Below are 24805 nucleotides of genomic sequence, written 5' to 3' on the forward strand. Positions count from 1 at the left end.
ACGGGCTTTCGTATTGCGATGTAGCTTCTACAACATGTGATACCACTGTAGCTTACGCCCCTGACATCAAAGGCCGTCGACATCAGGGTCTAAGAATGAGACCCGACAGGGTGCGCTAACCAACATTAACCCTCGGCCGTTACAAGACGCTTGCAAATTAGCCGAGATTAATGTCTGGCAATTGGAGGGAAATCCAAAGATAAAAACCATTTCTGTTTAACTTTTTATATCCTTGGTAAATTTTTTTGCACGTATTCATAATGTTTCACTTGCGAAACCATTCATATTTGTTCTCTATTAAATTAATTTTTTAATTGTTCAATTACTAATAGATCAAAGTTTTTAAATAATTCTTTTAACGATGAAAAAAAAAATTTATTGGTGTCAAATAAAATTGTAACGTTAAAATTTTTAGAAACTTACAGTAAACTCGGCGCCACTTTTCCTTTTTCGTCCTAACATCAAGCATCCCTCCTAGTAGGAACCTCATACGATTTATGTGTGCTCTGGGAGTGCAGAAAGAAAGAATTGGCAAAGAGAGTAAGGATACTTGGTAAAATTGCAAGTGCGTAAGATGAAGCAGGATAGCAAAAAATACCCCATACGCGTGGCCGCGTATCGTTTACTGGTTATTTATAACCTGAAATTTGAAAATTATGCTGCATTTAATACGCCGTTCTTTCAACCCGTGTTTTATTCATGTAGCAATAAATAAGAGCAAAGCATTCTTTAAAGTACAACTTGTAGACTAAGAGATTTTTTATTCTTCCCAAATAATTCCTTGAAATGATTTCTAATTAAAAATAAATCGTCCTGATATATATCAAAATCAATCAAAAGAATCAAACAAAAATATTTATTTAAAAAATCTTGATAAATTAATTTTTTATTGGCTAGTTGATCTTTTATTTTCGTACATCCTTATTAACAAAAAGTATTGAAACTTCCGTACCAATCTAATAGTGATGCACATTTGTTCAATGATGAATGATAAATAAAGTCAACTTCCCCTGGAAATTCACCCTATACTTGATAGTTTCTAGTTACACTCCCAATGGGCAGAGTTCCTGAATAATGACAATGATAGAGTCATGACATTGCGGCTTATTAATTTTTCGAGCTGTAGACGGTTGTGTATAACGTATAGGATTACGACAATAATATATATACTGGCTCTAGATGAAATAACACGGTAGTACGCAGATAGAAGGAACGGCCCTTAGCAGATGGCACCCCAGGGAATATCTTTTGGTCGCGATATCAAGGGTTAGCCACTCAGACCAGGAGCACCAACGGTACCGTTCCAGAAGTAAAGGGTAACTGATTCTAATCACACGCCCTCGGTGCTATATCGCTCCAACATATGATGAATAGCCTAAGTGCGGTCCGACTACCGAAGAGAATAATCTACAACCAAAACCTCCACTGTTCTATTCTATATTCTTATTGTTCACACTATTTTGGTATTAAAATACATGTCATCTAATTTAATATATGTTATAGAATGTTATTAGTTATTGACTTGTCGTAATACATTTATTTTATTTAATAAAAAAATAATTTTTTCATCTATTTATACTCTATTTTATTTTCATTTACTCTTTATTCGAAAATGGTTGTAAAAAATGAAAGATAAATCAATACGATTCTATGAATTATAATTCCCCATACTGTTTTCAAAAGCTTCGTATTAAAAACAACTTCACTAGGTTGCAACCAATTCAATTTAGATTATGATCTGTTTTGATAGCGGTTTGATATCCAATAAAATTTAAATATACAAAAATACACCAATCTCGTATATTTTTGGTTTTTTATCATCAAAGTTAATGAAAATGGAGCTTAATCAAAATGTAAGAAAAAAATAATTTCATCATATTTTATCAATTCAACGTTGATTAATCGTAAAATTTGTTGAAGTAATTTAAAATAGTTAAAAAGTAAAATATAGCAGACTATAAATTCTAAAGTTTTTTATTTATTATTTTTGCAATTTATTTATTGAATTAGTTTTAAAAATATATAATATAAAAACAAAATTAAGAAATGATTAATAAATATAATATTTAAGCTGCTGTCATCATCAGAACCTATACCTTGATGATAAAAATGATAAAATAAAAAGTTTTAATGTGGAAAAAAAAAAAAAAGAATAATAATGAGGATGTTTTATCAAAAAGAAGACGATTAAGACAATAGCGTATGCATTAAAGAGTAATCCAAGAAGTCATTTTTAAGCGGGATTTCAGGGATGGTGATTTAGACATTGAGGGTCATGGAATGGAGTAAAAAGTAGCAGTAGAAATACCACCACAATAAGAACGTGTTGAGGGCCACTTTTTTCTACTCTTGCCTTCCGAACGAGACTTTTGATCCAGGATAAGATCGACTGGGATCGGTTCCTCGAGGGAGGTATCTCGACTTCCGAAAGGGGGAGATGATTCGGTGATATCGCTCGACATAAAACCTTTAAGGTTCAAATTTGCATGTTACAACCTGTCGTTTTTTCTCTTGCTCTTGGTCTACCACAAGATATACCATCAACTCCTCTTTCTTTCCACTTATTTTCAGTCATTGCAGCAGTTACCCTTGTTTCTATCCCTCTTACTTTTGTCCTTCTGCCTCATGGCTCAACCTTATCCGGAACATTTTGAATGTAAGATTCTCTCTTAGAGTCGCCCTTCGGTCATTTCAGGGATCCCATTCTTAAGCTTTCTTGTTTATAGGCAGGATTTTAACCGACTAGTTGAAGATTCGTAGACTAGGATTGGTTGGATTGTAAATCTTTTAAGGACATTTAAAAATCGTTGGTTATAACCAGGGTCTTTTAAAAATATATATTGTCACCATCTGTTCCTCTCTCATGCTTTTTTCATTTTTTCAGCAATACTTTCTACTGTTATTTGTCAACATAAAACATTGATAAATTTTTCTTTTAAAAAATAAATAATACTTAATTCATTGGAACCTGTTCCTACTAATGTCTGATAGTTAGTATTAATTGATAATATTTTTTTGCTCAGTATTATCCAATAAAAAATAAGAAAATAAATTGATAAAGTTCCAAAACAAAAGAATAATCATCAGAAACATGTGGAAATGGGTATTGGATGGTATTGATAGCAACGTTAAGTGAGTACTGTACTAATTGAGATCCAGAAGGGTGGGCTTGCGTAGTGACGACTGCGATTCATGGTAGCAAACAATAACTATTTACTTAAAGCCACCCCTTCTATTTGTAGATCCCGAGAGAGAAGAAGAGAAAGAGAAGATGAGGTAGAACATTGAGACAAGTCTGGAGTGGTTAGGTAGTTTTCTGTACTGCTGCTCAGGATTCAGAGTAGTATGACGATATCATAGGACTTTAAATTAAAGGACGTCGCATCGCTCATTCTAGCCAAACAAACTTCAGCAAACGTTTGTTTACTTATACCTCGACAAATTGAACCTCCCACTTCTACTTAGAATTTACACGTGTGTGTATACACTACCAGTATGTTATATCATTTTTTTGTAGTTCAGCACAATACTTTTAGTACGAAAGAAGTTTAATTTTATGTTGGTGGCTAATTTTCTCATTTTTTTTACCATTTTTCAAAGAGACAATTATTTAAAAAATAAAAGATCATTTTATTTTGATGTAAATTAGAATAAAATGAGAAATCTATTTGGAAAAGAATCAAATATTGCTTTAAATATGTTTGAGTAAAAGTTAAAACAAAGTACGAAGCTAAAAATTTTTCAAAAGCTATTTTATAAGAATGAATTAATAACAATTTTAATTGATACAGAAAAAAAAACTTTTGATATGTTTGAACTCATTTAAAGCAATAAACTATAAAAAATATGAAAACATTTTTTTTCCAGCGATATATATCTTTTTCGGGTGCTCTTTTCATCGATTTAGCGGTTTCCCCTCGTGGAATCGAGTGGCACGAATGACGAATGACACCCGGGCGTTGGTTAAGAGCAAAAGAGAAAGTACCAAAGTTTTATTTCCAACGATATCTGACACGGTTATTTATTTCGGACGTGTATTATCATTGTTTATTATCCACAACTCGCTACATTAAACTCGTATCATTTTCTTACAAATTTATAAACCATAGAATGAAGAAAAAAGAAGCGATTATTGCAGTGATCAGAGTAAGGATAAATGTCTGAAGATTCTTTTCTTTTTTTCCACAGTTTCATATTTCCTCAAATCGCTTAAAGATTCTTCCGAGTCATTCTGCACATTGTAAGTATCGTCAATTGCCAGTAGTTGCAATTTCATGAAAAATATCGAGCAAATAAAATATGCTTTATCCTTTTTTATCACTTGATTATATTTAAATGCCGATTTTATGAGAAAAAAAAAGCATATATTTATTTCCAACTCATTGTTATTAAATAATTATTAAATACTAAAAAATGTTAATAAAATATTTTATTGATCATTTTATTTCATCACTTTGTTTTATTTTTTATAATGTCTAGATAATTTATATTTAATTATCACCATGATTAGCACCCATTCCCACGATTATAAACAAAGAGACTTATTTCTAAAATAATGAAATAAAATAACTCGAATGACTATTACATCACTTCCTAACTTAATGATAAATTAGCGTGTTAGCTAACTTTAATCAGATGATACTTCAACACTTGATGAAATGACATTGATGCGTGAGATGCAGGTGTAAAATCATAATACTATCACTTTTATAATTGACCAGGTTCCATATGCTCGTAATCAAGATATTCTCATGGTGTATATTTAATACAACTGTCCCATCAGTGCGTAAATATGGGCAAGCATTGAGTGGGAACCCTGAGTGTGCCTGATGAGTCGAGGGAAAAAGACCCACCTGCACGTGCAAATCACTCACGCGCAGTCTTCACGCATGATGAACATACGATAGGGTACTTCTAATTATATACCCACAAAGTGTCGCTCAACTTTTATTTGATTTCCGCAATCTGGACTCTCCCTTGACTCTTTTTGATACGGTAGCTTTCCGGATTTCAGTTGGGTGGATTTTACGGCTGTCTGCGGTGGCTAGAGACCAGAGGGTTGTGGTCATGTAGTAACTGACTATGAGCGTTTACTGACTTAATAACTAGATCAATTGATTTCCTTCATTCTAATGAATTATTTTAAATAGTTATTCTCACAATTATAAAAAGAAATTAGATTATTTCATTTCCCTTTGATAAATATTTTTATAATTATACTTTATTAATTTAAATTGATATGAATTAAATAGAAAAATAGTTTCCTTTCAAAGTTTTAAGATTTTTAAATAAAGTAAATAAATTTTAAATTAAAAAAAAAAATTTCGAATAAAAAAAGAAAAGTAAATAAATTTCTGAATTGTTTTAATGTTCTGTATAATAAATTTTTGAAAAAAAAAGGATTTGAAACAAAATTAAAATGGCAATTCTAAAAAAAATTGCTTTTTCATGTATTGAACTACAAGTAAAAATGTAGAATAGAAAAGTGTTTAATCAGAATCACCAATGGCATCCAGAGAGACTACGAATTTCCAGTGTAACAATTGTCAGATCCAAATAAAAAATTCTGTGACACACACTGAAGGACCAGAGGAAAAAAATGAGATAAAAAACTGAAGGTAGTTCACTACTACTACATAAAGATTTGAGGAGAGGGTGAAAAAAGCACTAGTCTCTTTTCTTGGGTTGGTGAAAGCACACGAATCGACAGGGTGTTTTAAAACCCCAAGCGCTATCGATAATCGAAATCACTCTGGGGTTTCAGACTCTCGAGAACTTTACAGAGGATGGAGAAAAAAAAAGACGACTGTGATTCGAATGCACGAGGGTGACCAGTCGCATATATTCCTCTAATAGACCACCACCGTCACCATCACTACACTCGTATATCCTTGATGTGTGGTTGCCAGTTACCCTTCAATATATTATAGCTATCCGCAAATCTGAACTTGGTGTTAAAAAGTATTATTCAACAAATTTTAGATTTTAGATACTAGAATTTTTTTATCAAAATCAATAAAGTCAATAAGACTAACAAATTTAAATAAATCATCCCATATTGATTTAACATTAAGAGTTTTAAATAAAATCATATGTAAAGAAAGCAAGTAATATTTTTTGCTAGAGTTGCATTGAAAAAATATTTGCGTAAAAATTACTTTAGCTTAGGTTATCTAAAAGCAAGTTGGAGATGTAATAGAAATTACTGGACCAGAAGTAAAAATTATTTTTCAAAAGAATGAAGTTTTATCTACTTTTCGAATTGGAAATAAAATTATTGTATTACTGGTCTAACATTGGACCAACATCTTCAAGTTTGATCCAATGTTAAATCAGCAATAGGTCACTCTTGCTTTTTACAACTCAACTGATGCAATTTTTCCTTAATTTTGCTAAAAAATTATTTAAAAATTTTTCTAATGTGCAAACCTAACACAAAATAATCTATCAAACAAAATAAAATTTTTATTTCTCTAACTGTTTACTACTAACCTTGAAGCTAGAGTGCACTGTATCTCATGAAAGTAGATGCAACCATTGTTAGGAGTGATGAATGTCTGATGAATATTTTAATAGAACCCACAGCAGATGATCGATGTAAGATAGTTGGCGAAGAATATAGTGAAGATTATGGACGGTAAAAAAGAGGATAGAACGTCACAGGGGATGGTGGAACCTGCGCGACGCTATTGCAAGATGAGTGATCGACCCCTTGGGACCTCAGGGTTCGATCTTGTCTCATGAGCTTGCTGCCTCTCACTTGATCGTTTACTACAACGTCTGATGTATGTGTAACCTACACCTCGCGTTCATCATTACCTGATCACTAATTAGATACGAATGCTAATGCTACAGCCTTTCTGATTACACATGATTCTCAGATGCTTATATACACGTTCATGGAGACTCTATCTGATAACTAACAGTCACTATTTCTGTTATAGTAATCATTCATGTCTCTTTGGATGTTTTTTATATCATTAGTAATTCATCATAAAATTAATCATAGTGAAATGCTTTTTATTTTCAATAGGTAATTGAAAAGTACTTATTTGAATTAATTTAGCAGATAAAAATTACACAAATTACAGTGACTGTCAAATAATTCTGTTGAATTATACAACATATTGAATAGTGAATTGATTCTGCCAGTAAAAAAACTTGTTGGAAAGTATTTATTGTCTATGGAGTAGATATGATCCCTACATGGCAGACCTTCAGAAATATAAAAGTTATGGTCTAGCAAATCCAAGTGTTCATTGAGATTGTAGTACATCCCATTTATTTTTATGCATATGAATATATAAATTAATAATTTTTTAATTTCATCACTTATTTATTGTTAATTATTTGAATTTGCAAGATAGATAATCATTATTTGATCTATTTTCGACCTTTCTGATCTGTTCAAGTACCAACATTTATTCTTTCCGTATATATTATAGTCTATACAATATGCCTTTGCTCTTAACAACATGCTTTTTTTATTGTATATTATAAAAGAAAGAAAAAAACAAAATTATCTCTCGTGAAAATCCTTCTGGCAAAGGGCTCGATGGAATAACACCGGAATCGGAAACCATGAAATGTTTCCTATTTTTTCCGTCAAAGTATCGATAAGTTTTCTCCATTTCAACTTTTACTATCCAATAATTACCAATTATCCAATGTTACAATACAATTTATTGATAAAGCTTAAATAGTTCTATTAACTTTTATTATAATAAAAAAGAATACATTCTCATATTTTTTATTAGAAAAAATTATTGATGATTAAATGGAACCATAATTATTGACCATCATCATCACTATCATTTGAATCAATGTAGGAGATAAAATTTAAAGTCACGATAAAAATATTGTCTGAATGTATCAGAGTAGCCTGGAGATTTATGAAAATGATAAAATAAAGAAGCAAAGCAAATAAAAAGTAATATATGCGGGTGGTAAGGGAACGTTTACTGAAGGATTTGCATAGCGTCACAGAAGGAGAAAATAAGTAGTAGGCGATTTTCTTGGACGCTTACTGGCAATGAAGCATCTGAGAATAGGTGTATATATATATAGAGATACTGAGGGTAAGGGACTTACCCGCCCTGTTATGTAGAGTACATAAAATTGCTTTCACCATCTATTAACAATTCATATTTCTTACGTAAAAGTCCTTTGCACGATAAAAAGTTATTGGAGATTTTTACTGTAAGATCATTTTTTTTATTTCCTTTTTTTCTCCTACTGATTTATAATGTGATACTTGCTGCTATTAACATAGTCTTGATATTTTAAGTAAAAAGTTTGACAGTTAAATGCTTCTCTTTTTTTTTTCGTTAATTTAATTAAAAATAATATTCCATCATGTCGATGAAATTATGATAATTCAAGCTTAAAAAATTTTTTAGTTTGTTCCGGGGGTAGTTTAAAAGCCAATCTAATTATTTCCGGCTTTCATAGCACACCATTCATACGAGTTTAATATCCGGAATGTCGTGGGCGTAAACGATCTACCATCGTGTCGTCAGCAGGTGGTGGTCACTCGTAAACTTCCTGCGTTGCTCGTCGACTCATTGTTTCGCACGCAGCTAGACCAAGTGCGCAGTACATTCTACCATTATTGGATTCCTCACAGCCAGGTGAATCCACATCAGGATACATATAACATACAACAATGTACAGTGTACTAACCCTCTTCATATGGGCTCACTCTTTTACACACGTTCTTCTCTATTTTACTGCGTCGACGTGCATTGGTAATTCCTTTCATATCACTAACGTACACTATCATATTTTATGTGAATGAGAAAACTCTATCTTGATATTAGAAAATAAAGTCAATCACAATGGTACTTTTTTCCCTCTATTTTTATAACTAATTAACTGAAAATTAGAAAAAAATTGAAAATAAATTTTTTGATGAAGAAAATTGCAAGATAATTATGAACTTTTAAGTGGGATATTGATTTAAATGTTTATAGATTTATTCATTGTTATAATTTATAATCAAGTTTATTAATGAATACATCTGGATATTGATGAGTGAAGTTTTGTTATATTGATGATTGGATATTTATAGCAATTATTGCGAAATATTATTACAATATTTTATCATGTCTAGTAAGTAAAAGATGATGTCTCTAAAGTAAAGTGATGTCCGACAATTATTTAATAATTCATGATAAAATAATATCTCTATTACGCACCAAGTTTTGATGGAGTAATTTTCCATTATATATAGAATTCTATTCTTAATAATCCTATATAATATCCAACAATGTATAGTATTAAAAATGATTAGTTGGAAAAAATTAAATCAATAATCATTACAAAATTAAGAATTAAATAATTAATTAAATAATCAATTTAAGAATTATTTACTCCTAATAAACAATGATTGAATAATCAGTAAACAAAGAAAAAATGTGTTTATAGAGGAGGAGAATTAATCTAAAATGCTGAAGATAGGAGAAAAACATTAAAACCATCATAAAATAAATAAGAAATCATTTATTTAATCTTCTACGGTTAGAGTTTTAATATTGAGAAGAAGCTGATGCATATATCGAATGTTTTACACTGGTTCAACTTAAGCTCTTGTAAAGGCATAACCATAAGAAGTGATTTAGTGACCCCGTCACGTCGACGTTTCGCTCGATCGGACGTCTGATGGGGTACTTTTTTAAAAAGTCAAAAGTAACGAGTAGGAGAAGAAAAGGAAAAAAATATAAAAGTAAGAAGGAAAGAGCTGAGATTAATCGACCACGACTCTACAGCACTTCTTTCTTTGAAGTTTCTCCCTCTCCACATTTGAGTGCGAGGCCCTGTCAATTTTCTTGGCTCTGATTAATGAAGCTCGTAATACACCACCGCACTATACGTAAAGTTCTATCCATCCTACAAGGCGTCGCACCGACTTATTAGATAGATGATTACTCGACTTGTATCAATGTAATATCTTCTCTCGGTGTAATATTTTATGTTTATCATGAATTAACTTCAAAAATTATATGTATCATTTTTATGATTCCGAAAAGAATTCATGACGTTTTTAGTAAAAAAATATATACATTACATCGACTGAAAAAAATTTCCAACGATAAATACATAAAATATTAAAACTAATTTGAAGCAGAATAATATTTTCAATTCAATAAAAATTCAATTTAATCAAACAATTATGATAATTTAATATAAATTTAATAATAAATAAATAAATAATAAATTATGAATTTGTTAGAAAAACATAAATAAAAGAAATTTCTTCAGTAAAAGTGACATGAAAAAAAAAAATCTTTTTTTTACAATATCAAGTTTTTGATGTAATATCAAAACTTTAAGTAATGTATATCTTCTACAAACTAAAACATCATGTACACCAACACAAATGTTTTGAGTGCAGAAACTTGAAAAACTTTTGACTCTCGACTTTTCAAAATTTCTGCACCAACTTTCTTGGCTTATTAACGACCTTGCGTTTCACATACTTCGACAAACAAGTTGTCGTCTTATTGCAAAACTTCTGTGTATCCTTCTATCGACTGCAGTAATCACAAGACGAAAATAAAAATATGAAAAACAACGTAACAAGTAGACTACCACGACATACTAGACGAGGATAGTTGTTGGTCAATAAGGAGAATATAAAAAGGAAGAACATTGAAAAAAGTAGATAATCAGGATGGAAAAAAATAAAAATAGAAACGAAGAAATAGCGAACAAAAATGATACCAAGCGTGTGGACGAATACTCGAGTATTGATTTCAAGCTCTGAGCTCTAAGGTAGAACCAGGGACATCATGCTCTAAAGAACGATGGAGTCACTGAACAACTTTATAAACTCAGGTATGATGCGTATCCTCAAATGTAACTGCAAGGATACCATAAAATAAAAACTCAACTACAGAGATCATAATTCTAGATCCAGTTATGAATTCAGAAAGTTTTAAACTCGAGTCTATTTTTATTTTATTTTTAGATCCGACTGTTTTAGTGTTTTTATTCTTATCTGGCATCTGATTTGATCATTTTCATTAAAAAATATGTCTAATTTATACAAAATATTTTGATCGTATTTGACTAAAAGTAGGTATTAAATACCTTATTTATTCGAATTATAATACAGTCGAGCATTTATGAGTCAGACGTTAACGGCATTTTCCACTCCCGGACGATTAGAAATTAAACTTACAATCGACGGTCATAGTCAGCAATCCACTTGTCTATTGCAAATATTTCTTGGTATTTTATTTTTTCGTATTATTTCTGAGGTTTTTTTTTCGACATTTTTGTGGATTAGAGTTTTATTTTATTTATTAATTGGGAATATTCTCGTGAGATGACGTTTCAGTTTAACTACAATTAATTGGATAATTATTTGTAAATAAATTAACTGTTTAATTAGTTATTAACCATAAAATTTATTGAAAATATCTAATCAATAACCTTAGCAGGATTTTTTTTGTGAGCAACAAAACAATTTTGTTTTTAACAATAACATTTACTTGAAAAATAAAAAAAAATATTCATTAAACACTTGAAAGAATTGTTCAATAAAAAAAGAAAAAATGAAATGTACCAATTGAATTATTCAGTAGATGAAAGAGAGTGTATAAACATTTTCACATATGCATTTACATGTTTTTTTTTACATTTATTCAACGCTTTTTCAACAATTATTCTTCGACAAGATTGAGAAACATACAAGATGTGAAAGAGCAGAAAAATATTGAGGGTATGCCTGGACAAAGAAGAGAGAAGAGAACGAGTGGAATGAATGAAGCAGACCGTGTATGCTTTGAGCTTTTACCGCAGCTTTGTGGTCGTCCCTGTTCTGCAGTAGATGGGCTCACCGGTCGCGTTTAATATTACCAAAGTGCTCGGTTGGAAAAACCGACGGAATTATGAATTTTTCATTGTGTTGCTATAGTGAGACCGGTGGTTCACTGAACAATCTATATATCATCCCTTTTGCTTGCTTATTTCTTCTAAAACTGCAGCCATCAAGTATCAAACGAACCATAATTAACTTGGCAAAAAATACCTCTAAAATTATTGATCAGACATCAATTCATTGATAATATCCTAAAGTAATTCCTAAGCTCAATATTTGTTTCATATCACTGCAAATCTAACAACAAGTTGTTTATAAAATATTTTATATCAAAACATTTAAATAATTTTTAATATGAAACATTATTAATGACATATTACTTTTAAATATTTCTATGTGTTTACTAAAACTATATAATTTATTTAAGGCATTCAATGTTTAAAACAATTAAATTTACAGTGTATCGATTAAATAACTCCAACAATTTGTTATTTAAAAAAATGATAATTCGTCATCAATAATTTTATTATTTATCATTATAATTTTAATTATCAATTTTAAAAGTATATTTAAATAAATTTAATTGATTCTAAACTTTCTAATAGAAGTTAGAAGTAAATAAATATAATCCTACTAAATAAACTTTACTATCAAAGTAGGTATTAAGATCGCAATGATGATGATAAACTATCTAAACAGTTATTACTTTATATTCACACATTCGTTGCGTAACTAAAACACTAAATGCAAATCTAAAAAACTACTGATAAGATAAAAATTTATTCATTGCATAAATCAACAAAAATAGTCAACTGCGTAGAAATATATTTTTAAATAAACGATAACGACAAGTCGATTTTCTCTAACATATCCACATGTGTCACTGATCGATCATAGTATATAAATATAATGTCAGACCAATGACCACGAAACAGGTGCACTAATGTCACGAAGAGTTTTACTGTGTAGATTAGATGTCTCGAGGGCCGTTGAAAATGTCAAGACCTTTTACATGTGCACATAGCTTCTATTCTACTAGGAACAAAACTATACCAACACATATGCAACTCTATGTATTTTTTTTATCGAAAAAAATTTTTCTTCGCTTAATTAAAACAAGTCTAATTAACAATTTCCTATCCAGTATTATCCATTTCACTAAAGAAATCACATGTATCTGTTAAAAATTTTCATATTTATTCATAATTTATGTAAATAAATTTATCACAATTTATGCTATCGTAATAAAAAAAAATATTACATTTTTTTTCCTTTATTTGTTATGATTATTATTAAATAAAGTATGATATATGAATATGGATTGATAAAAAGATCAATGCAATCGTATGTTAATGCAACAAGGCAGAATTCCTTCATCGATTCTATTTGTCGTACTGTTTAGTCTATTTTTTTCTTCCACGTATATTCATGCTGAATGCTCTAGCAAATCGTTGAATTAACTTATTTACATTACATATCAACATTGCGCAAATGTGCTATTTTTTAGCCTCAGATGATTAAGTACATACAAGCCATTCAATAATGACAAGTTTGTGTATCAATGTTCATCAATATCAAATTATACTATTGAGAAATATAAACTCTGAGACTTCATTTCTTTCATTGTTTTTTTTTTTACTCCATTTCCAATATTTCCTTGCAAATGATTTATAATCAATATTATTATTTCTTAAAAAGTAGAGGAAAAAAAGGATTGAAAATCTTTTATGAGGAATGGAATATTCATTTTTCATAAGCATATATAAATGTCGGCTATTAATGTGTTCATGTTACAAAGAAGGTACAAAAGAGGTAATTAGTGGATGCTCGTTTCATCAGTCACTTTCCTTTTAATACAATTTTTTTTATCATCTCTCCATCCTCCTCAGCCCGACATTGGGAGTCAAGAGTACACGCAAGACTGACGAGAGTATTCGTCCACCAACCTTTTCTTTGAGGGGCACAAGACGTATTGGTGAAGCTAATGAAACGACTAGCATCATCATCGACTAAAGAAAAACACTATAAAGAAACGAGTACATCTACAGACCCGATTAACTTAAGTTATATTTTATACAGAGGTTACCAACACCATTGGAAAGAGAACGAGATATTTTTAATTAGATACACGAGAAAGGATACAGCAGTTCATCTATCATAAAAACGCCAAGTGGACATACAAGTTTAGATGAGCGATTATACTTGCTAGCAATCATTTATACTATAACTAAACCACTTAATTTTTTTTATACATCCTTAATACTTCTAAGCATTCCTTCAGATGCTAATACATTAAGCCACTGGTTTCAATGAAAAAACAAAAAATTAACAACAAATATTTTAGACTAATTAAAAGTCAGTGAAAGCATGAAATCGTGAGACAAACAAGTTCACATGTCACTCCATAGTAAATCAGCAATAAAGGGGAGGTTTGGCGTGACGCTTCTATTGGCTAGTAGAGCGACTGCTCGAAGCTACTTTGGTGACCTCTGACCCCACCCCCGGAGGGCGCGCGCACGCCTCCATTTCTGCTGGTGAATCCTCCACCCCCTTGAGGAAGTAATTACCGTGCTGCCACCCTCGTTCGATAACGCTATCGTGTGCTTGCGTCTCTCTGTCCGCGCAACCTCGTACCACCTCTAAGTCTCCCTTCACCCATTCTAACGTATGTTCCACCTATGCCCACCAACATCATACTTACGCGTCTTTGTATGCCCTACGCCTGCAACTATTATGGATGCATAAATTGTATATGATCTGGGATAAGAGAGAAACTTTAGTCTCATCTCATTCACCATTTTCCTCATCTCATACTACTCCACTTACTGTTAATTACTCTTCAACCCTTTTAAACCTTAATTATTTATTACAGAAACACATTTTTTATATCTTATTTATCATATGAATAAAAATATGAGAAGCTTTTTTCAGGTCAATTAAATGAAAATTATTCTTTTCTTTTTTATCATTTACTAATGGAAGAATTTATTGTTGATTATTTATTTGTTGAATTTAAATTTTTTATTAAATAATTATTTAAATTTGTTATTTGTTATAATACTAGATAGTTAAATGCAGAAAAATGTAAGAAGGATAAGACGACGGTTGAGAAATCTCGAAGAGGATTTAAAATTTGTCGGTAAAGATTTACACGTGATTTATCCTGAGCCCCCCCTCAGTCTACATTAGAATAGATGATATCATGACTACATAGATTTTACTACAGGGTTATATGAAGGGCTGGTTTTTTGATACGATTTTCTCATTCACTATAGCTTTTACTCACTCCTAAGCTCTAACACTCGTACTTTTGTCAAGAAGCTCGCGGAAATGGATTTACCGGTGTGATCGAGTTATATTCATCGCATGAATGATTTATATATCTACTTAGGGTGGCAAATAATCATTAGGGTATGAGTGATCCGATATATTTACGCATCAAATAAATTTTTACAATTATAAAAAATGTTTATCAGCTGAAAAAAAAAATTTTCTTTACCATAAACATTGATTAATGATAAAAATAAAATGTTTATTTCTGAAAAGTGTTTTTCATGCAATAAAAGTGCTTGACAGTTACATTAAACAGGTTCAAATGGATCGATGTAATTCAGTGAAATATAAATGGACGTAGGTGATGTCGAGAAAGGAGCTTTTCTTCAAAGTGTGATAAATACAGTAAAGAAGAACAGTACACGAGGGTGCTCTCATCGAGATTCTCATTGGCAGCTACGTCTTGAACGTGAATCGCGATTGGTTGCTCGAAGGTCGAGGGTCGCCTCATCTACCCCTAACCTTGTGAGACCTCCCACGCTAAATCGCGAGATAGCATGCACTCCATTCCCCTTTTAACTCATTCATGTCATCTACTTTTTTCCACATACACTACTTCCAACATTGCCTTTTCAATTTTTTGACATTCAAATAACGTGTTATCACCTCCGGAAAAAAAATAAAATTTCAAAAATTTGCTAAATTAAAAAAACTAAAAGTATGAAAACATGTCAAATATCTCATCTGAGTTTGATAAAACCGCCCTTTTAACGCTTTTCTTTATAATCGCCAGGGCCGAAATGCCACGATGTGACGTCATGAGCTCATCCATCAAGGCCCATGACAACCGGCAAACCGGGCCGATTAACTTTTGTATTCGAACAGAGGGGATGTTAGAACATGAAAAAAAAAAAACGTAAAATAAAACCAGAGTGAAACAGAAAGAAGAATGAAAAGAAGTAGAATATAAAATAACGCATGTACTTTGTCTTTCTCTGAGTTTCATTATTAAATAAGCTGCATCAATAATTTGTGTATTGAAATTGCAGAAAAGAACTTGAAGCTACATTAATTATTATTATTATATTTCTCATAAGAAAAAATGATGAATATTAATTTTCCTATACGTAAATGATGTTTTTAAACTAGTACGAGGGTCCCATTTTGCCCCAGATTCTCTTGATTTCTCTGCAAGTATCTTATCAATACTAGAGAGGTAAAATAATCATAAATCTATTAATCATTTACTTCATTTATGAAAGTGAAACAACTAGACTATAAGTAATAATCATTCGATAGCAATCATAGTTGGTAAATAAACAAAGAAATCTCAATAAAATTGTAATGATTTACATTAAATAATATAAAACAGGATTAAATTTTAATCAGTATATTTTTAAATAACTTATGCCTATTGATATTTTTCTATCTCTATGATAAAAAAGTGAATTGTCTGACGTGAATTATTGTGGGATTTTTTCATGATCATTTATCTGCTCTAGATAGAAGTAAGTGTATATGCTGGCCGATCATAGTGGACCTTTGGCGTCATTTATGAAATACTCAGATTGTTATCTCAGCCTCCACGGAATAGTTTTTCCCTTTATGACTGCATCAAAACACTACTGCTTACTATCTATATTATCGTTGCTTTTTTTCGTCTTTGGCTCCCACGAAAAACATAGACTTGTGACCGATGATATTTTTATAGTCACTAGATAAAAAGAATCAACCAACTATTGTAAAGAGATAATTCGCTTTGAGTTTTTTATACCAATTATTTTGATTTATATTAATACATCATCCAATCTCGTTTATGTTCCCTAGATATTTTTTTTTTTTTTTAATTCTGTCTAAATCTTTTAGTCTAATATCTAAATGCAAATACTCAACTGATAATTATATTTGATTACATTATATATAGTTAAAATCGTTTATTTAATAAACATGATGCAAGTGATTTACTGATTTTAATCAGTAATCTTTTAAATATTCATTTTAATATGTAAATACAACTAATTATTTACGAAGAATATCTCATAATACACCGATATAAATCGACATAAAATTATAAACCTATATATATATATATATATCGTATTTAATGATATTTAAATTTATTTTCAAATCACTTCACACGCATCTTAAATTCCTATTGTGCATTTTTTTAAACAAATCAATATGAATCAGCATAGTGTTACTGATTATCATGTTCACTTATAGTGTCAATAAGAAAAATTAAATTAGTACCTTAATACAACGGCAGTTATGCTCTACTTTTAATACGGCTGTGATAACGGTCTTCCAAAAACTTAAATAAAGAGTCAATACATGACGAAGATGTCATTTCATGAACAGGATGTCCAGCAGATACGCATGGAACATCATCACTTGCACAGTCTACTGAACTGTCAAGAGGTTTGTCTGAAGATACCCAATTTCTAGCAACCTGTAAAAAAAATTACAAGTTAAAAAAACATGGCCAATCAAAGGTTACAACAAAAATAAAATGTAAAATAAAATCAATCTTTGTATCATGTTTCTTATAATTCTGTCTTTGAAGGCTTCTCAAGTAAAACCATAACCAATTTTTCGGCTGCACGTGTGACCACAAGACCACAACAAGATGCTGCTTCCGTGCATCGTATCATTTTCGATGTATACTTCGGTATAAAAAAAACTCATTACAATGATTTTACTTGAATATTATACTTCGGAAATACAGAAATCAAATAAAGTTCAATGAAACTTTAACTACACCTGCTGGGATTGGATTTTATCAGAAAATTGAAAGTTTGAATTTATTTATTGATAATAATTCCAAGTTTTATTTTTTGAATTTTCTAATTTAGGCTTGCTGAAAAGGTGAACATCAATTGAATTCATTACAAATTACAATGTTTTCATAATATAAAGAGTTTTATTTATTGATAGTTATGTGAATGTTTGCTCAAGCACTCTAATTAATTACCCGCTTATACAATAAGGTATCGCCTGTTTGTACTAACTGAGTGCAGTTAGATTAACTGTTTAGCTATCTTATATTCTTACATCTCATTTTGTATATTCAAGATTTTTTTACTCTTGACACATTTATAACTAGCAAAATCATCTTGAATATGACTTGCAGATTTTATTAAAATAAATCCGATAATTAATCATGAAAAGCATCAAACTTTACTACTTTATAATGTAGGATATATATAGACTATGGGTTGCAGTGTCTTTTATAATAATAAATAATAAAGATAATAAAAAAGATTTGAGAAGAGTTAAATAATAAAAAAAAAGTCAAGTTGCAGAAGGATGTCAGGCGAACAAGGCAAGTTGATTGGTGTGATGGCACATTTACAACACGAGTTAAAGAAAAAAGTCGTAAAAGAGAGTCAACGAATACCAACAAAACAGAATGAGAGTTACATATAGAGACTCCTGACGAGCCATAACTATGAGAATACAACCACTTCTCTTGGTAGCTCAATATACTCCACTCAACTCTCTCTCTGAGAGTTGAAAATCATGAAACACACTGGGCATTGTCGGAACACGACATTCATCTCCATACGATTCATCCTTGTGTTTCTGCCAGGCAGAGTCACAGCTCTGTAGGGGGTTTGTATTTTACCAACCCTCAAATCACTACTTCTATTTATAGTTGTCTAACAGCTTTATAACTACATTCTACTTCACTTTTAAATAATTATTGTTGAATTTAAATATTTAAATTAAAAATAAACCTAATTTTGAATCCACATTTCAAGCTTTTCAACTTATCAAAATTACACATCAAAACTAGAAAAAATTTTTATCATTGACAAATCTTAACTTATAAAAAGTATTAGATGTGAAAAATATTTTCAAATTACAATAAGCAAGTATTATAATTTCCCATGAGAAAAAAGCTAATAATTATTATCTCGATTAAAAAAGTACTTCTAGACACGTAATTTTTGTTCAATTTTTAAACAAGTATCACAATACAATAATTAATTACCCTAGTGATGCTAATATAAACTATTGCCAGTTTTCTACAATAGTTTTTGCTTTTATTTTTTTGTTGTTTATTATTCTCTACATATAGCATACTTCTATTATATTAAATGAAACCGCTACTGACACTCAGTGGTATATTGACACTATACAACACGCAGAGTGGACAAGTACCACTCAGTAAAGTAGAAGGCTAATGGAAGAAGTCACGCAGTTTCATTGTCACTAGAACAATACATCTTGAAAACTATATCACAAAATAAAGTGTACCGTTTGATTTCACTATAGAAGATTATTTAAACTATTTTTTGTACGAAATTTTTTAATAATAAATTCGTCAAATATTCAAAATGATCGATTTTCAATAATATTATGAAAAAAAAAATTATTTTATATTGATTGATTTATAAAACCGTTGACAAGCGAGTTTTAACAATCAATGAAAATAATAATCACGAATAATCAGTCCAAAACTGCTCTATTATTTTCTCTAAACCACAATTTTTAATAGATTTTCCTTATCTTATCAGAACACATTTTGATTTACAAAAAATTTAATATTAACGAAAAATAAAGCTATGGTTTGTGAGCATCGAGCCATAACAAATATTTCATAATAATTATTTAAGTCAAAACATCTGATAAATATTTTAACTACAAAAAACATGATTTTTTAATTTTATTCATTCAAATTGTTTTATTAGCTTTTCCGTGTTTGAAATATCAAATTGAGTAATCGATGCTCATGTTATTCAACACATGGAGAATAGTTTTAGCAAGAGAGCTAATAAAGACTGAAACCTGCGGAGTTATTGTAGATTGAAAAATGAACCCAAATGAATGAACAAATATTTGTCAATTTTATATTTGTTTTCAATGTATGGCATAAATAAGTACTCAACTTAATATTGTTTTTTATTAAATAAAAAAAAAATAATAAATAAATAAAATCAATAAACATTAAATAATTACCTGAACTAAATAGTCACAACCCTTTTCCGGCATTTTATGGACGGAATCTGTGAAGCCTACTGCGAAAACTCTTTTTTTGAATTCATCATAGTTTTCAACGGCCTAAAAAAATTGATTAATTATCAAACCATCATTCTTTCTATCACTATTATTAGTTTCAAAATACTTACAAATTCAACTGTGCAAACGCCTCCGTAACTATGAGCTACGATAGCAATGTTTTTTGCTTTCGATGGTTGAATATAATCTGTCCAAGTCGTTTGCATGTGACTATGAGGATTTTCACTACCCTATTCAATTTAAAAATTATTTATGTTAGCATAGCGATTCAAAACAAAATAATTAATAGAATACGCACTGGAATTTCTTTAGTAACTCCATCGATTGTCCTCCGGTTATCGTTGGTATTTAAAACAATAATTCCATAACCCAATTCCTTAGCTTTTCTAATATATGGAATTTGCGTACCAGAATTGAGACTGTCGTTAATTATTAAACGACGAGCCCACTGACCTGCTCTAACTACTCCACTACCATGTATAAGAATTAATACTTTTTCATTGGTAAATGCTTTATCACATGCAAATATAAAAGAACGTAATTCTTCAGGTGCATTGCTGTTGCGCGGGAGAGGTATTCGTTTTAATCCTTCATTTTCTAGCAACTCGTATACATATTGATTGATTACCTATGATAATTGGTTTATTCAGTCAAAATATTAATTTATAAAGAAATATATGTGACATTTTAAAATTAAAATTGAATTAATCGAACCATACCTCTCCTAAAGCTTCATAGCGTTTTTGATTATACTGAGCATCTTCACTAACATTAAAGTCAAATCCTTCGTTAGTTGGCAAATTAGTTTTAGAATCTAACTTTCGAAGCTTCCCACCTGGAACATCACCATATTAAATTCATTTTTACCAACTGCTAAAATAAGATTTTCTACGGTCAATGTCGCCAATATTTTTAAGACAATACAAATAGAATAGATTTAATCTGATGTCAGATAACGATCTTACCTTCATCAAAAACGTACCCAAAGTCCTTTAAATTACGTGGAAATGTAGGAGGTTGAGCCATTTTTGTATATTTAGCTAGAAAAATGTTAATTTCTTAATATTAAAAATCGAACAATATTGAAACATAACCTCTGATAAATGTCTAATGAATTCAACACAACATACTTACGTATTGTTGTTGACAAGTTACAAGTCGAACTTAAGAATGAATTCTTAACAAACCGACAGGCTAATGATTGACTTGATGGTGACAAGATAGTGTAAAATTGTTGATAAAATGTCGTATTTAAGTAGCAAATAGTTGTCAATATTCGTGCAAATTGACTACTTGCTTCTGATGCCATTTAACGCGCGCAAAAAATTGTAGCGGCAACAATAGCTGCAACGATTATCGACTAGAAGTGAATAGTTTCGATACATTAGTTGTGATAAAATTATACAGGTGGCGTAACAACGAATTTCCAATATTAGTTACCTAACGTAAACGTGTGGGGGCGTGGAATTGAAAACATCAAAAATGGCTACCCTTTTATTTGCAATATTTGTGTTTATTTAATTTAAATTTGTATTTAATTATGTGAGACACTTTATCTGAGACAATGTAGAAATAAAAAATAACATAACACCGCTACTATGAAAAATCCAAAAATAGCAACACAATTATGGTATAAAAATTTTAAGCAAAACACTGGTTATTTTTACTTCAAGGTAGGATACAAATAAAATTTTTATATAAGATTAATGATGAACATTGAAATTTCTCTATTTATATACAAATTTTTAGCAATATATATAATTGCTTTTAATTGCAAAACGCAATTTCTTTTTTAAAAAATATAGAAGTCTTGTGATCATTAACAGTAGATCATAACTTTGATAGCATTACTTGCAGGTGATTTTGCAGCTTCAAAAGCTGCATGCGCTTCTTCAATTTTAAATTTATGTGTGATTAGTGGTTTTACATCAACTTTGCCACTAGCTATAAGGTTTAAAGAATCAGCGTAACTGAAATTAAAAAAAAAAAAAAACATTTATAATAAATATATTTCTAAACTTAAAAATAAACTTTATAATAAAAAAGGTGATATTTTTTTATAAAGTGATCAGTGAACAAATTTTACTAACTCATTGCAATATCGAAAAACTCCACGAATATCAATCTCTCGAATAAGAGCATTCATAAGTGGAATTTTAACCTCTGGAGCACCCATTCCTACTAAAACAGCTGTACCACCAGACTTAGTAGCTAGAATAGCAATACGCATTGATGCCTCCGCACCAGAAGCTTCAATTGTTTTATCTGGTGCTCCACCAAACATTTGATGAATTAATTTAATTGAATCTTCTTCTTTCATATCTTTTTGAATTTGTAAAACCTTATTCGCACCTAATTCTTTAGCAACTTTCAGTCGCTTCTCTACCAAGTCTATAAAATAAATAAGATTAATATTAACATTAATTTTACCTTGACGTCAAATAATGATACATTTAATGACTTCAATATTATCGCAGGCAATTCATTTACTTTGCAATAATATTTGAAGATTTAATTTGATAAGATATGTAAATAGCAATTCATAGTTCTTCTGCAATTGTTCCATTAGCAAATAAAAGTATTTCCTAATAATTACGTAAGATGCATTCAATTACTAACCAGTTACTACAATATAACTAGCTCCCATAGCTTTAGCAGCTAATAGAGTCACCAATCCAATTGGTCCTGCTCCTGTAATTAAAACTTTTGATCCAATTCCAATATTTGCTCGTTTACAAGCATGTACTCCCACAGATAAAGGTTCCATTAATGCACCTTCTTCCAAAGTTATATGGTCTGGTAATCTTTACGGAATAAGAAATGCTATTATGTAAATTTTATTCCATTCAAATTGATAAATAATTACTCTAAAATACTTATTAAACATCAATAAACATAAATTTTAAGTCGTAAGACATGATCTGAATGACCTCAGATAAGTTACTGACGTTGCACATATTTTTATATAATATAATAGGTGAAAAGTCAGATATTGTACCATATATTTTCGATAATTAAAATTTTAAATAATTTAATCGTAGGAAAATAGATATAGACAGTTAAGTTTACTTGTAGCAAAAGTCAGCTGCATGAGTATAATAACGTCGTAGACTTCCGTGGTCAGGAGGAGTAGCACAGAATATGATTTCCTCACATAAATTGTAATGTCCTTCTTTACAATATGTACATGTTCTACAAGGAACACCAGGTTCCACAGCTACACGATCACCTATCTGACATTTATAGAATTTTTTGTAAATCAAAACAAAGAAAGATTAACTTTTTGAACTCTGCAATGAATATTCATGAATAACAGATAAATACTTTTAAATTTTTCACGTTTTTCCCAAGTTTTACTACTGTTCCTGCACTTTCATGTCCAATTATCATTGGTTCTTTTACTATAAAGTCCCCTATTCTTCCGTGAACTAAGTAATGAACGTCAGAACCACATATTCCCACACAAAACATCTGTAAAAGGACCTCTGTAACATGGATTGTTATTTTTTATTAATAATGATAATTTCCTCTTTTAAAGAGATATTAGATGAGTTGGAATAGCAGAATGTATTTTTTTTTCAATTGACAATAATCGTGTTTAACAAAAATAATATTGAAGTGTTCTAAAAATAGCTCAATAAATGTAGTTCAAATGTGCAATAATAGTGACTTTAACGCATTAACAAGAGTATACATATGGAAAATTTCAAATTGCATTTAATATTGATGTAGTATACCGTACAAGTTCAAAGACATTTATTATAAATAACATTAATAATCAAGGTTTCGGGAGTTATTAGTTACATCGACAGAAACAAATTTATAGTTCATTTTTTCCTTATTATTTATTGATTACGATAAAGAATTTTTCCAAGTATTCTAGTATTTATTTTTCAAATGTTATCGCAAAAATTCAATGTCAAGTCAAGATTATTTCCTGATCCGATTATTAGTAATTAAGTATTGAAGAAAAAAAAAATTATCTTTTTATTGATAAAATAGCTTACCATTGTCCTTAGGCTCAGCGATTGGTGTTTGCTCCTATACCACGTGCAAAAAAGAACAATAGGTTTTTAAAATCATTCATTAATATGCTGACTATTATTTTCTCTATTTAGAATTTTTATTAAGCTTATATTAGTAACTACTGTGAATATTGCAAATAGTTAGTAAAATATATTTTTCTATTCATGATTTTTAAATATTATTTTACGGACTGATTTTAGAAAATATAAAATATTAAAGAATTTTATTATGACTTACTAATCGCAAATCGTCGATTCCATAGAGTACAGCTGTTAGGTTGTCTTTAGCCATTGATATGAGATTTCTAAGTGAAAGCTTTGTTATCAAGGGTAACACGAAACACGAAATACAGAATTGAATAGAGTTAGTTAACGGTTAAACTGAGTGGTACTAGAATGAGCTACAAGAGCTCGGGGTGTGCGATTTATACAGACTGCGGATTTAAGCTTTGCCCTTGTTATCGTTACGTGCTCGTGAATGTCTCTTAATGTCTGTATAATAATGTAAGAGATGACATCGAGCCAAATAACGTCATTCTCACTAAAATCAAGTATTGGTCTTCAACTTGGTATTGGATAATGCAATGATAATTTAACCACGCCTTCTTCTCTAGCTATAAAAATTACCGATCATATCGAGGAGAACAAATGACAGATAAAC

The 24805-nt window shown here is 30.1% G+C and overlaps 2 protein-coding genes across 5 annotated transcripts; both read right to left on the reverse strand.

Moving 5' to 3' along the window:
• Positions 1-433: 433 nt before the first annotated feature.
• LOC118069262 (FAM172 family protein homolog CG10038) lies at positions 434-21457 on the reverse strand. 4 transcript variants are annotated; one of them, XM_035087239.1, is made up of 8 exons: positions 21254-21457; positions 21085-21159; positions 20839-20954; positions 20418-20747; positions 20230-20349; positions 20060-20161; positions 17348-17546; positions 434-640 (listed from the first exon to the last, which is right to left on the reverse strand). In XM_035087239.1, exons 1-7 carry the CDS (start codon positions 21426-21428, stop codon positions 17364-17366), a joined length of 1101 nt encoding a protein of 366 aa, XP_034943130.1. In that variant the 5' UTR covers positions 21429-21457; the 3' UTR covers positions 434-640; positions 17348-17363. The 4 variants fall into 4 exon arrangements, with proteins under 4 accessions (XP_034943130.1, XP_034943129.1, XP_034943128.1 ...); XM_035087238.1 differs by lacking the exon at positions 434-640 and adding an exon at positions 16458-16811; XM_035087237.1 differs by lacking the exon at positions 434-640 and having other exon boundaries at positions 17140-17546.
• A 360-nt stretch (positions 21458-21817) lies between these two features.
• LOC118069313 (sorbitol dehydrogenase-like) lies at positions 21818-24660 on the reverse strand. Its single transcript, XM_035087333.1, has 7 exons — positions 24383-24660; positions 24127-24160; positions 23444-23604; positions 23189-23352; positions 22739-22923; positions 22210-22510; positions 21818-22089 (listed from the first exon to the last, which is right to left on the reverse strand). The coding sequence occupies exons 1-7, from the start codon at positions 24434-24436 to the stop codon at positions 21939-21941; spliced, it is 1050 nt and encodes a 349-aa protein (XP_034943224.1). The 5' UTR covers positions 24437-24660; the 3' UTR covers positions 21818-21938.
• Positions 24661-24805: the final 145 nt, after the last annotated feature.

This window comes from Chelonus insularis, unplaced genomic scaffold (genome assembly GCF_013357705.1).
Source record: "Chelonus insularis isolate UGA/USDA-ARS -01 unplaced genomic scaffold, ASM1335770v1 contig_406_pilon, whole genome shotgun sequence".
NCBI classification, from domain to species: Eukaryota; Metazoa; Arthropoda; class Insecta; order Hymenoptera; family Braconidae; genus Chelonus; species Chelonus insularis.